The sequence below is a fragment of the Pituophis catenifer genome, unplaced genomic scaffold, assembly GCF_029215685.1.
Source record: "Pituophis catenifer annectens isolate HBS135680 unplaced genomic scaffold, rPitCat1.0.hap2 SCAF_1, whole genome shotgun sequence".
Taxonomy (NCBI): Eukaryota; Metazoa; Chordata; class Lepidosauria; order Squamata; family Colubridae; genus Pituophis; species Pituophis catenifer.
Window position 1 is genome coordinate 283,102,214 of NW_027256881.1, and position 14,163 is coordinate 283,116,376.

Genomic DNA, 14,163 nt, shown 5'->3' on the forward strand with positions numbered 1-14,163 from the left:
GCGGTGAACAGCCAGGATTAAAATACATACAATACAAAAATTAAAATAGTTTAAAAATAATTAAATCAGTTTGGCTTCCCCAATTTAAAACCCCTTACCTATAAAATTAACCCATTAAAAATATTAAGCCAGCCCGGCTTGCTGAAATAAGAAAGTCTTCAGCACCCGGCGGAAAGTATGGAGGTCCGGGATCAGTCGTACCCCTGGAGGTAGCTCATTCCAGAGGGCGGGTGCCCCCACAGAGAAGGCTCTCCCCCTGGGGGTCGCCAGTCGACTGACGGCACCCTGAGGAGACCCTCGCTGTGGGAGCGTATTGGCCGGTGGGAGGTTATCGGTGGCAGAAGGTGGTCTCGTAGATACCCAGGCCCTAAGCCATGGAGCGCCTTAAAGATGAGAACCAATACCTTGAAGCACACTCGGAAGACCACCGAAAGCCAGTGCAGCTCACGCAGGAGAGGTGCTACATGGGAGGCCATGCCGCCCCCTTAATCATCCGCACAGCTGCATTCTGGACCAGTTGGAGCCTCCGGGTGCTCCTCAAGGGGAGCCCCATGTAGAGAGCATTACAGTAGTCCAAGCGGGCATATCAGGCGAACCTGATAAAAAGCCCCCCTGGCCACGGCCGTCATATGCTCTTCTATAGACAGCCGTGTATCCAGGAGGATGCCCAAGTTACAAGCCCTCAGCGATGGCACCAGCTGGCGATATCGAGACGCCGGCAACCACAGCCACTCGGTCTTGGAGGGGTTGAGTCGGAGCCTGTTCCTCCCCATCCAGACCCTCACGGCCTCCAGGCACCGGGACATCACTTCAAGGGCATCATTGGAGTGGTCTGGGGTGGATATGTACATTGGATCACAAGTTGTCCATCTCCTACAATATTTAATGTCTCATCTCACTAATGCCTCTGGAAGATTCAGATACTCAAGAGTATTCTAAAATTTAGTAAGGGAGGAGCAATCCTTGTATCTTGGATCAATAAAGGGGTCATCACCAAGAAGCCTTGAGTACAAGATCCCTGAAGATATTTTCTTGACAGAAGAATACTTAGCAAGCCTTCTTGCCCTGAATTCATTGGATAAGTATATTCCACACAAAGCAAGTGATGTCAGAGTTATCCAAGACCTAACCTATGCAGAATTTTAAAGGAGACAACCAGCACCTTGAATAGCATCTGGAAGTTAACTGGCAGCCATTGAAGTTCCTGCTAAAAATATGCACATGGACAAACCTCAGCACACCCATAACTACCCAGGCTGTCACACCCTAGACCAGCTGCAGCCTCAAAATAGCTTTCAATGACAGCCTCAGATATGGAGGATTACAATAATTCAGATGGAAAATGATAAAAGCAGGAACTGTCAGCAATTTTTTCTGTGGCAGCTAGTGCACCTGATATAATTATATTAAACCTCTTGATCACACCTCCACCTGTTGTTCTTGTCAATGAGGATTCTCAAACCATGAATGATGTCCATCCAGAGGACTGCAAACAGTGGTGGGTTGCTACCGGTTCACCCCAGATTGGGCGAATCAGTAGTGGCAGCGGGCTCTGCCCACCCACCCGGACGTCTCTGCATCATTGTGAGCACGCATGCACCCACTAGCAAACTGGTAGCGGCCGAAATTGAAACCCACTATTGAGTGCAACCTATCTAAAATGAAAGATGGAGTCAAGAGTCAGTTGGCTTCGGACTTCTGGTTTGGCGTCGCGGCAAGACAGTCGGGGAATTAGCGGGCTCTGATGAGCGCCACGAAAACCCCGGCTGATGAACCACTGCTGATGGGTTTTCAGACCAGAACCATCCTGTAGGGACAGGGAAGAAAGAGAGGCACCTCAGATGATGAGAGGAACAGGCAAGTTCCTCGGAGGTCAGAGGGAACTCTCTGTGAGGCGGCGGCGGGGGACAGCCGCCATGGCAGCTGCCATGAAGCTGGGCCAACCAGACTAAGTGTAGAGCTGGAGAGAAGAAAGAAACCAAACGGAGTCTTTTTAAAGGCAGGTGAGTGACAGCCAACTCAGGCTTGAATAACAACAAGAGAAACATCTTATAATTATAAGACCCCTAATGTGTAATAGCGGCTAAAGAGCACGGGGGCAAAGAAGATTTTGAAATGTAACTTTGAAGAAATAAAAACCCAATGGAAAATTGATTTTTGAATAAACTATTTGGAAACTTTAAACAATTAGATATGGTCAAAGGATTGGAAAGAAATAAAGAGACCCTTCTTTTCCCTTTTCTTTTTTAAATTGCAAGAAAAACAAAAAGAATGGCTAATAAGCTTTAAAAGGAGAAAAAAAAGGTGATGTATAAATAAAAGGGGAAAAAAGAAAAAAAGAAGTGAGAAGAGCTATTTTAATTTGGACTGGACTTTAACTGTAATCTGATATTTTTAAACTGAAAAAAAAAGAGAAAGAGAAACTAAGTAAGATCATGATGTAATTGCAACAAAATGGATACTTGTTAAGCAATTGGAAATTGTGGATTGCAGAGAGACACCATCTGGAGTAAAAAGGAACATTGCAATTTGGTTCTTTGTTTTGGAAAATTGTGAACTTTACAGATAACAACTGTGAGAATTTGTGGAGGAGGATTTTCTTGTTTACAGAAGGTTTGACTTTTGGAGGAATAAAAAAAAGGAAACAGAAGGGAACACAATGGAACTTGTATAATTGGAATAAATATTTGACTTGGAGAATGGAAATAAGAAAAATAACTATAATGTTGCATAAAGAATAAAAAGTTGAGGATATAAAAATTGAAATGGATATACACGAGCGGACAAGAAAATGAAGATGGAGAAATAAGACATTGAAGTGGAAAATAAAGAAGATAAAGACATTGTGATTAAATGTGAATAAATAATTGAACATGTGAATAGTAATAATAATAAAGGAGGTCTCCAGAGATTATATTGAGATTAACAATAACATAATGATGATTATATTGAGATTAACAATAATACAATGATGATTACATGGAGATTAACAGTGAATGATAAGAGAATAAAAGGTTGGAAAATATTAAGGAAAATAAAAAAGTCCAGGACCTGGATTTATAAAATGACTATACTGAGATTAATAAATATGAGAAGAAATATGTTATAGATATTTAGAAATGAAATAGGAATTGAAGCTAAAATATAGGCAAATTAGACTATATTAAAAGAAAATATAGCAATGGACATAATGAACCAATTTTTTATTAAAATGTTAGAAGGTACTATTTGAGATTATTGATGGTTATAATAATTCGGATATTGCTTAAATACCTATAACAATTGGTATAATTTGAATACTTTTAATAATATATTTATAAAAGTTAAAGATGATTATGCTGGGATTAACAGTGAAAAAATAAAGATGATTACACTGGGATTAACAGTGGAACAAAGATGATTACCCTGGGATTAACAGTGAGAAAAATAAAGATGATTACACTGGGATTAACAGTGGAATAAAGATGATTACACTGGGATTAGCAGTGAGAAACATAAAGAGGATCATACTGGTATTAATAGTGGAATAAAGACGAGTATACTGGGATTAACAGTGGAAAGATAAAAGAAAAGGTTAAATTAGAAAATTGACAGCTACAATAATTGGGGTATAACAATTGTAATAAATCGAACATTTTTTACTTAAGTAAAAAAGAAAAGAAAATTGAAACAATATATGATTATGATTTATAAACAAAAATTACTTAATTGGTGTTATATAAATGGTATGGTTTAATAGATAGAATTTGGGATAATTGGGAAATTGCATTAAATAGCATTATTTGAATTAAGAACTATGTTTAAATGTTAAATTGCTATATTTTTAAGATTAAAGATAAGATTTCAATTCAATAAAGTAGTAATGGAATAAGGATTTAATGAGTATCATGAAATGTAAATATGTTTGAACTGTACTGAAATGTATTATGAGTTATTAATTGAATTAAGATTTAAGGTGGGTTAATAGAAGGGTAATTGTTTTGATTAAGTAAATATGTGTTAATTTTTTAAAGATGGTATTAGTTGAATATGTGATTTAAGATTTAAGAAATAAGTGTTATGGCAAAATAGAATATAATTTTTTTTGTTAAAAATGACCAAAAATTGAACAAATTGATGACCGGATCAAAGCTCTGTTCTGAAAAGATGTAATTTGTATGTTTGGGGGAAAAAAAAACTTTTTGCAAAAAAAAAAAAAGAGAGTCAGTTGGCTTCAAAACCCATATTCATTCATCTTTCTGAGAGTAAGCTTTGATGGTTTTCCTTATCCAGATTCTAACAGCCTTCAAACACCAAGGCAGGATTTCAATACCAGGTCTTTTCAGGAATGGCTTTGAATGATGCTTGTTTTTCCTCTTGAGTTGAATCTGCTAGAAGATTTTAATTATTAGGAGTCAGAATTTCCTAGGAAATTCATAGGAACTAATTTAACTAGTGCCTGGCTTATAGCTGCTTGGCATACTGGAAGGTGTATTACTGTGAATCGTGAAGGCATTGACATTAAGAAATACAATTTTCCTTGAAATATATAGGCTAATATAGCTGTAACTGCTAAGCTATAGCTCATATTGAATCATTGTGTCTTCTCAAATTGTAATGTTATATCCATATTTCTGTTTTCCAGAGAGGGTCCACATGAAACAATAGCTACAAATGGAGCAGTGGTGGTAATTTTTATTTATATATTTGTTTATTTAATCCTTTATTTTCCAATTAGAAAAATATGAACCTACTCAACCTAGAACAGGATTGTGCAATCTTTGGTTGGCCAAGAGTCCCCTTTGTTATTGAAAAACATGCCTTGTCCACTTTCCTAAAAGTAGGCAGAGGCTAGAAAGGAAGTGAGTGACATCAAAATAAAAAGGGAACTTGGTTAAATTTAATTATAAGAAAACGAATTACAACAATTGACATGATTATGGAATTTCTAATCAGACATTTGTTGATCCATATACTTTGCAATTTATCTTTTTTGGTGCATTAAAATTGTACTAAATTGTGGAGGGCACTTCAGTTGCAATAGTTAAATTCAGAATGCCTACATGAGAATTTGAATTGGTTTGCTACATGAATTGATTCAATCCTTTCTTAAAATGCCCACATCTCTTTATACATTAATAAACAAATGATTGAAATTGCTTGTTCACATGGATACAGACTAAAACAGAAGAGGCTTATTCTATTAAATATTGGGACTATGGAGATATCTGAAGCAGTGCTTAGTTTTAATGGAGGATGAAACAAAGCACTTCCTCAAAGCTGCTTTTTTACACTAACTGTATTGCTTCTTCTTCTGGACCCTTTGCCTCCTCTTTTACAGCCATGGGATGTTGGTTAGCTTTCACTTCTACATAGATAATTGTCATTTCATCAAGACTAGGACTGTAGTTGTATTTGCTGAATAAACATTAAGTGGAAGTAGAACCATAGCTTTCTGGTAGCCACATATGGTTTAACCCAGCCTCGGCTGCCATAAGTCACTCCAGAGTTTTGCCCATCCTTGTTAATGGTTGTCCAAGCATGAACATCCTGTGTGTGTTTTTTGGACTGCCCTTTCAAAATCTGCCCTTTGAAAAATATTCAACTGGAACTCCTATGGCTAACCAATTTATTCTTAGGGATGTTAATTTCAGAGTTTGTCCATGGGTGTTTATATGTGTTATCTGTATTATTTAGTATAATCTACTAACAAATTACTGATTCGATTAATCAGACTGCTCATCTATGTAAATATGGGAATAAGAAACTATAATTCTGCCTATGAGAGCAGATAATATTAAAAAGGAGGTTTTGAGGATGGTGTTGGCCACAATAGGTAAAAGCAGGCCCTCTACCAGCAATATCTAATTTTAAACTGTTTCCTCTTCAGTTTATTTTTTTTTTTTAATTTGATTTATATGCCGCCCTTCTCCGGAGACTCAGGACGGCTTACAATGCGTTAAGCAATAGCCTTCATTCTTTTGTATATTTTATACAAAGTCAGCTTATTACCCCCACAAACTGGGTCCTCATTTCACCTACCTTAGAAAGGATGGAAGGCTGAGTCAACCTTGAGCCTTGGAGAGATTCGAACCAGCAGAAATTGCAGGCAGCTGTGTTAATAACAGGGTGCACTAAACCCCTGTACTATCAAGGCTCTTTTTATATGTCTTTATATATATATATGTCTTAATTGCTTGCTAATTAATTTATAAACTTGATATACTGTCCAAAATTATATAGTAACCTTCAGTTGGTTAAAGCAGTACATCAGAACAAATTTTACAGCATTTGGTCTAAGAAATAAAGTTCACTGCTTGTACAGCTTTCTCAGAGATGGAAAATGTGAGGAAATTCCTTTCGTTGCAGTGTCGCGAATTCTGCTGCTTGGAGTTTCAGGTAGACAGGAAGAAGCGGAAGAAAAAGAAAAAGCATTCTAAACGTGAGGCTATATTGCATTACAACCTTCATAAACAAATGATTAAAGGTTCAGGTATCGTGTTCCAAAGGCTTTATGTATAATTGCTGGAATTTCTATTCTGGCACTTGTTGACCCCGATTACACCACTGCTGTATTCAGAGCACTGGGCTCTGAATATCTGATTGAAAGATTGAAAAGGAGGGCCAGATCAGGTCAAGTTCAATGTCAGGAGAATTTATACCCAAACAAAGAAATTATTTTCCTTTCAAATTCATTTTTAGAAACATTGATACTTTTATGTTTATTGTAGTATCTCAAAATTGGGTATATCTAGTGGTGGAATTCAGCCAGTTCGCACTAGTTTGGGAGAACCAGTTGTTGGAAGAAATCATTAGGGCAGAGAACCAGTTGTTAAATTACTTGAACCCACCACTGAGTATATCTAGTTTAATGAAAAGAAGGACTAGAGGGTGACATGATAGCAGTGTTCCAATATCTAAAGGGCTGCTTCAAAGGAGAAGCGATCAACCTATTGTCCAAAGCACCTGAAGGCAGGACAAGAAGCAATGTGTGAAACTAATCAAGGAGAGAACCAACCTAGAACTAAGGAGAAATTAGAACAATTAATCAGTGGAATGACTTGCCTCCAGAAGTTGTGGGTGCTCCAACACTGGAGGTTTCTAAGGAGAGATTGGATAACCATTTGTCTGAAATGCAGGAGTGAAATGCTCCCAGTTCGTACCGGATCGCCCGATCCAGTAGTGATGGTGGCAGGTGGTTCGGAGAACCGCTAGCAAAAATCCCTGTGCCCCCCCCCCAAAAGCAGCTGAGCCATGTGATCATCAGAGGCTTTTTTTTGTTTGTTTGTTTTAAAGGCATTTTTTCTACAACCTCTTCGGCCAAAGAGGCTGTAGAAAAAAATGCTTTTAAAAGCCTCTGACAATCCCAGCTGAGTTGCCTGATTATCAGAGGCTTTTAAAAGCATTTTTTTCTGCAACCTCTTCGGCCAAAGAGGTTGTAGAAAAAATGCTTTAAAAAGAAAAAAAGCCTCTGATGATCAGGCAACTCAGCTGGGATCGTCAGAACCTTTTAACCTTATTAAATACTTTGTTCGTTACATACAATAGTTTTGTGTTCCCTTTAGTTGTTTGAGCAGTGTATAAACGACTGTATGTAAAGAACAAAGTATTTAATAAGGCTATTTCATTCATTCAGATCTCGGATGTCTTCTGCTTGTGTTCCCTTTATTTTTTTGAGCAGTATATAATTCATGTCTATAGGTGGCATTGATATTAATTTGCATACTACAATTTTTTTTGCTTTGCGCTCTCTTTTTAGAACAAGACGTTAAATGTACCTTGAAAGGATCCTTTGAAGAAACTCAGAACATTTCATTAACTTCTGCCAAAAAGCTGCAATGCACCGAACCTTCCTTTTTCCACTATGCCAAGTATAATCCAGCAGAACTGGACATTCTTCTTCCAGGAAAGAGATCATTTCTCTCTTTTGTATGTCATAGCTAAGCATGGTAGTAATCTGGATAATTTTGTGTAGTCATTTTGTTGGGAGGGTTATTTAAAAAGTTAAAAAGTTTGTTTGTTTGTTTGTTTGTTTTAAAAAAAGCATCTTTATTTCCAGTGCTCTTGTATGTCATGTGGAATTGATTCTGCCAAAACCAGAAAGTTGACCTTGCCTGTACATTCATTTCCCTTAAATCAGGAAATAATCAAAGAGGTGAGTACATGCCTAATTTTCAGATTCCCTCCCCTCACCTTTTTTTTTAAAGGGCCCTTCAATAAATTTCCCAGGGAGCAAATAAAATAGCATGCAAATGAATCACTTCCTGGGATATTAAAGTTAGCAAACCTCAAGTTACTTTAAATTAACCTCTGGTAATTTCCATGCCTTTCCTAGTTTGGTACCATTATACCCATCTTATGTTTACCCCTGCAGTTATTTTCCCTTGAATCAAAATTGCATCAGACAGCTCTTACTGGATGATATCACAATGTATGTAAATCAGGTTTCATCAGAGATTCAAGATACTCTTCCATGGGGAAAAAAATAAGTCAAACATTCCTACCTAACACCCTCCTCCCCAATAAAAACCAGTAAGGAATACACTAAAAATGCAGAAATAAGGTACTAGTTTGGTTGATGTAGCACAGTAAGGAGTAATATGGAATTAATACAGGATTCATCAACTTTGAGGGGGACATATTTGGAATTTTGAGAGCAGGTTATGGCACTTTCACATAATGCTAGTGTGAATGTGGCCAATCACAAAATATGCATATGTTAATAAAACAGACAGATACGAGTGGCAGACACTCACTGTTTCATTTTTAAAGTAGTCTTCTAGAGACTAGTTGTGGCATCTGTTTCCTTACCTGACCTCTATATCAAAGGGCTGACACAATTCTTAAATGCTTCACTACTCTCTATTAAGAGCGGCATCCAATCTTGGTTTTGATTGTGAAGATGGTATCAGGTCCATAACCCAGCAAAAAACACCTTGCTGAAGTATTGTTACAACATCAACAGCAAGTGGATATACAAATAACAAACTTGCCCAATGCCATGATATAACTAACATATTTGGGACATTTCTGGCTTGCCTAGGCCAGAAATGATTCAACAACCTATGGGCCAACTAATATTTCTTTGCTGTCATGGAGTTTGATGGAGAAATTTGAAGGATTTTTGGGTTGTTTTTTATGTTGAGTCAACCAGTAGAATTTCCCACAGATTGTTCCAGAGTGACTTTTGTTCTGAAACTGCTAAGGGAAAGAGTAACCAAGTGACCCATACCTCTCACTGAGGACAATCACTATTACAAGATAATTACTAATAAAAATTTAGAGCTGACAATTTAACTCTAAATTTGACAATTTAGCTAGGAGAAAGCAGCAAATCAAGAGACTCACAGGATGAAATGGAGCAACTACAGAATATGTAAGTACATATTGGATTTTACAATATGTACTTACATATTATATGCCAGAGATGTGGGGTGAAAAGATCTGGCTCTGATTGAGGAGGACTTTTGAGTACTTCCTGATGAGCTAACAGATGAATTGATGAGGCAAGGCCTACCAGAAAAAACTGTTCCAATGTTATGTTAATTGATGGGTGATTGAAGTTGAAGGAAGTATTGATCTCATAGGTGAGACTTTGGTGCAATAGTTTATTTATTTATTTTTTTGCAAGAAAAGAAAGTTTATTAAATTATTTAATAATTTAAATAATTATTAAATTATTAATAACTGGCCCATACAGCCATTAGAGAAACCTATGCTTGTGGAGGTGCTTCAAAGTGGTGAAGTTGTATACTACAACATTGCAACTGACAATAAATTATCATACAGGATTATTGCCACTTTGTGTCAGAGCTTTCTTATGTGTCCACATTGTGCTGGGCATTAAATGGCTGCAAACCAGTGGTGGGTTGCCCCTGGTTCGGACTGGTTCTCTAGAACCGGTAGTAAAACCGGCGGGAGGCTCCACCCACTGACCCCGACGTCATCAGGAAGCTTCTGAGCATGTGCACACTGCCCCATTGCGAACTGGTAGTAAAGGTAAGTAGAACCCATCCCTGCTGCAAACTCATGGTCCAAATGCCTTTTAGGAGCAGGGGATGATTTTTCCTCTTTCTCCTAATGGAAAGATATCCCTGCAGAGATTCATATGGCTTCCACTCTTAAAACATTCCAAAAATTATTTAAAATCTGGTTATTCCCACAGGCCTGGGGATAGGGTGTTTATGGAGCCCTTCGTACTTAGTGTTGTCCCTTTGGTTGCCTGTGTTCTCTTTTATTGTCACTTTAATTTGGATGCCTCCTCCCATGGAGTCAGGCAGCTTCCAAATTAGAATAAATCAATCTCAAAACTGTCAATAGCACCATCTATAAACTTTCCATTCTTATCCAGCTATCTCTCCAGCACAGTGCTTTGAATTCCTTTTCAATGTTAGGTAAACATTCAGGAAGAGGAGTTTGAGAAAGAAATGCAAGTTGATTCTGTTTGGAATCAGAGAGGGCATAGGGAAACTCTTATTAGAATTACAATATTCTCTTCTTATATCCTACAATGATCAAGTAGATTCACCATAGTATTTGTGTGCCATTTAAAGGTTCCATCAATGATATTTTTAATTCTGTTCCCTCTGCCAGAAGCTCCTCATTTAGCCCGTTTCACTCACTTCCAAAACAATTATTTTATTTCCATCAAACTCACTCTGCATTTTCTCTCTGTCTTTTTATCTTAAGTGTTCCTTGATCTCTTCAACTATATTCCTTGCAACTAACTTGTATCTCTCTTTATACACATTATACAAAACCTTATCTTCATCCCAAATAATCATCCTCTTTTTTGCATTTTACTTATCCCCGGTCTTTTTCACTTCATCGTTTCACCAAGCATTTTTTCTACTTCTTAAAATGTGCTGATGCACTGCATTCAACACATTTGAAAAACCAACATTTTAAGTATTACAATAAACTATATTTCCTTAACATTTTAATATCTCATGCCTTTAATTCCTTTGGCTTTGTATTTCTTACTCCTTACTTGTTGCTTTCCCTAAAAGGGAATAACATAATTACTATGTATGTAAAGAAACTCAAAATTAAAAATAGATAGGACAGGAAACTTGACGGATGCCAAATAACAAATCAGCAGACACCTTACCTTCCTGGATGCCATGCTGCGAATTCAAGGCCTAATATATTGTTTTACTATAGCCTTGAGTTGTATGATATCAACCAACTATATTTTAAATTGTTATTACATAACCTATGGCTTATGACTGATCTGAAAGACAGGTTTATCCAAAGTTGGCCATCTCCCATTTGAAGAAATCCTTGATGTCATCTTTTAGTCATCCTAGACTATAAGGAAGGCAATCTTTACCTATCTCCCCCTGCAACATGTTTAAAGTAGTATTTTCTGACTTGTGCCAACATAAATGGTGCTGTCTGGTTCACTTGCTCTGTTTCATTTCAAACATGAAATATTTTGGCTATTGTGCAATACAACAAGGATACCATTCCCACCTACATACCAGTTAGACTCTCTGTAGCCTTTTCTATAAAAAAAAAATCACTATTGGAAAAATGAAATAGTGGATCTGACATAATACTGTATATTGCTTGATGTTGGTTTTCAGCACATACTGAGTCATAATACTGGTATCTTGTTAGCTAAGCAATAGAAGAGCCCAAGGGGCACCACTGTTGGGCTGTGCTTAGGGCATTATTGACATTTGTCAGCCCCTGGTTCTAGTCACTAAAATGGAAAAAGCAGACTGAATGCAGGATGTTCTTAATTGATACCAACAGGAGCTTTAACTCCAAAAACAAAATTTGTGCCACAAATATGGGGTATGTATAAATCTCCTGCTTGAGCAGAGGATCAGATTAGAAGACCTCCAAGCTCCCTTCCAACTGATACGGATACTAATACTGATATTGATGTTGATGCTGATTGCTAAGTGCCATCGCATATGCAGTCTTCGATGCTTTAATTTTTCACATTTGAGAAAAGCCATTGTGGGGGTGCAGCTTTGCCATTACATGAGTCACTTTTTTAATGACATGTGGTTCTTAAAACTGAGTACGTTAATTGTTTGTAATAGCTTTTCAGTAAAAGTAGGCAGTGCGCCTTAGATCTTCTCCTGTGTGGGCAACATTTAGGCATGTTTCCCAGAGGTTGAAATATCACACCCATCCTCTGAATATATTCTTTTCCCTACTGGAGATAAAGTATATGATAATATTACAAAACAGCTGTGGCATGTCAATCCTAAGGGCAAAGTAGCACTGTTTATATATCATACACTACAGGGATAAGCTAATATCCAGGCTCAGACTCAACCCCTCCAGGACCGAGTGGCTGTGGCTTCCGGCGTCCTGATATAGTCAGCTGATTCCATTGCTGACTATTGGGGGTAGTCTTTGGCCCCCACGGAGAGGATTCGCAACTTGGGTGTCCTCCTGGATGCACGGCTGTCCTTGGAAGAACACCTGACGGCTGTGGCCAGGGGGGCCTTTTATCAGGTTCACCTGATTCACCAGTTGCGTCCCTTTCTGGATCGGGACTCCTTGCGCATGGTCACTCACACCCTCGTCACTTCCCGTCTGGACTACTGTACACTTTCTACATGGGGCTCCCCTTGAAGAGGACCCAGAGGCTCCAACTAGTCCAGAATGTGGCCGTGCGGGTGATTGTGGGGGCGACGTGGTGCTCCCATGTAACACCTATCCTGAGTGAACTGCACTGGCTTCCGGTAGTCTTCTGGGTGCGATTCAAGGTGCTGGTTAACATCTTTAGAGCGCTCCATGGCTTAGGACCTGGATACCTACGAGACCGCCTTCTGCTACCAATAACCTCCCACCGGCCAGTACGCTCCCACAGAGAGGGTCTCCTCCGGGTGCCGTCGGTCAGGCAATGTTGACTGGCGACCCCCAGGGGGAGAGCCTTCTCTGTGGGGGCACCTGCCCTCTGGAACAAATTGCCCCCAGAGATTTGGAGGATCCCGGACCTACGCACCTTCCGCCATGCCCTCAAAACACTTTTGTTCCAACAAGCCAAGCTGGCATGATTCCAATTCTTCAACCTTGAATCTTCATTTTTTAAGAATGGGTTTTTTAATTAGTTATGGGCCATATTGTTTAATATATATTTTAAATTGCTTTTAAATTTTCTATTTGTGTGTTCTTATTCTGGCTGTACACTGCCTTGAGTCCTTCGGGAGAAGGGCGGTATAAAAATTCAATTAATCATCATCATCATCATCATCATCATCATCATCATCATCATCATTATTATCAGCAGGGTAGCGGTTATCATTAAAGAAGGTCTGAGACCGAGGGAGGCCACTGTTCCTCAGACGGCCGGCTGTGAATCCCTTTTTGTGAAATGTGGTCATGGGGTTCAGATGGGTTTGCTGATCACGTACCTGGCTCCCTGCCACGTGGCAACAGCCCTGCCCGAGCTACTCAACGTCATCCCCGCGGTGGTGGTTGATACCCCTAAGCTTATGGTCATGGGGGATTTCAACCTGCCGTCCGTGGGTGAGACGTCAGAGATGGCTCGGGAGTTTACGGCTTCCATGACAGCTATGGACCTGACCCAGTTAATTCATGGCCCTACCCACACAGGGGGAAACACGCTGGATCTGGTTTTTGTCTCTGGACAGTGGTTGAGGGATCTTGATATAGGGGATATAGTTACTGAACCCTTGTCATGGTCAGATCACTCTCTCCTTCGTCTCGACTTTCGAACTGCTGCACCCCGCCGCAGGGAGGCGGAGCCGGTAAGATGGTTCCGCCCCAGGCGCCTGATGGAACCTGACAGATTCCAGACGGAGCTTGGGCCATTTCCTGAGGTTCTGGCACACGCCTCGACTGGAGACCTGGTGGCCGCCTGGGATAGGGCGGCTGCTGGTGCTCTGGATCGGGTCGTGCCTTTGCGGCCTCTGACCCGGCGCCGATCTCAATTGGCTCCTTGGTTTACCGAGGAGCTGAGGGAGTTGAAGCGCCGGAAAAGACGCCTAGAGAGTAGTTGGAAGGCCAGTCTTCTTGAATCTGACCGGACACTAGTAAGATCCCACATTAGGAATTACTTAGTGGCGATAAAAGCAGCGAAATGTAGTTATTTTGCTGCTCTTATTGCGTCATCAGATAATCGCCCGGCCGCCCTCTTTAGGGTGACCCGCTCCCTCTCCACCAGTAAGCATGGGAGGACCCCTTGGAGGGTAGAGC

The 14,163-nt window shown here is 39.4% G+C and overlaps 1 protein-coding gene across 1 annotated transcript in view; it reads left to right on the forward strand.

Moving 5' to 3' along the window:
- The window catches only part of LOC139307937 (cytosolic phospholipase A2 epsilon-like), a 56,128-nt gene that overhangs the window by 26,208 nt on the left and 15,757 nt on the right, over window positions 1-14,163 (forward strand). Inside the window, exons 7-10 of the mRNA XM_070931297.1 lie at window positions 4,625-4,667; window positions 6,349-6,421; window positions 7,739-7,908; window positions 8,039-8,134. Coding sequence (XP_070787398.1) covers window positions 4,625-4,667; window positions 6,349-6,421; window positions 7,739-7,908; window positions 8,039-8,134 — 382 coding nt within the window. The remainder of the gene's footprint in view (window positions 1-4,624; window positions 4,668-6,348; window positions 6,422-7,738; window positions 7,909-8,038; window positions 8,135-14,163) is intronic.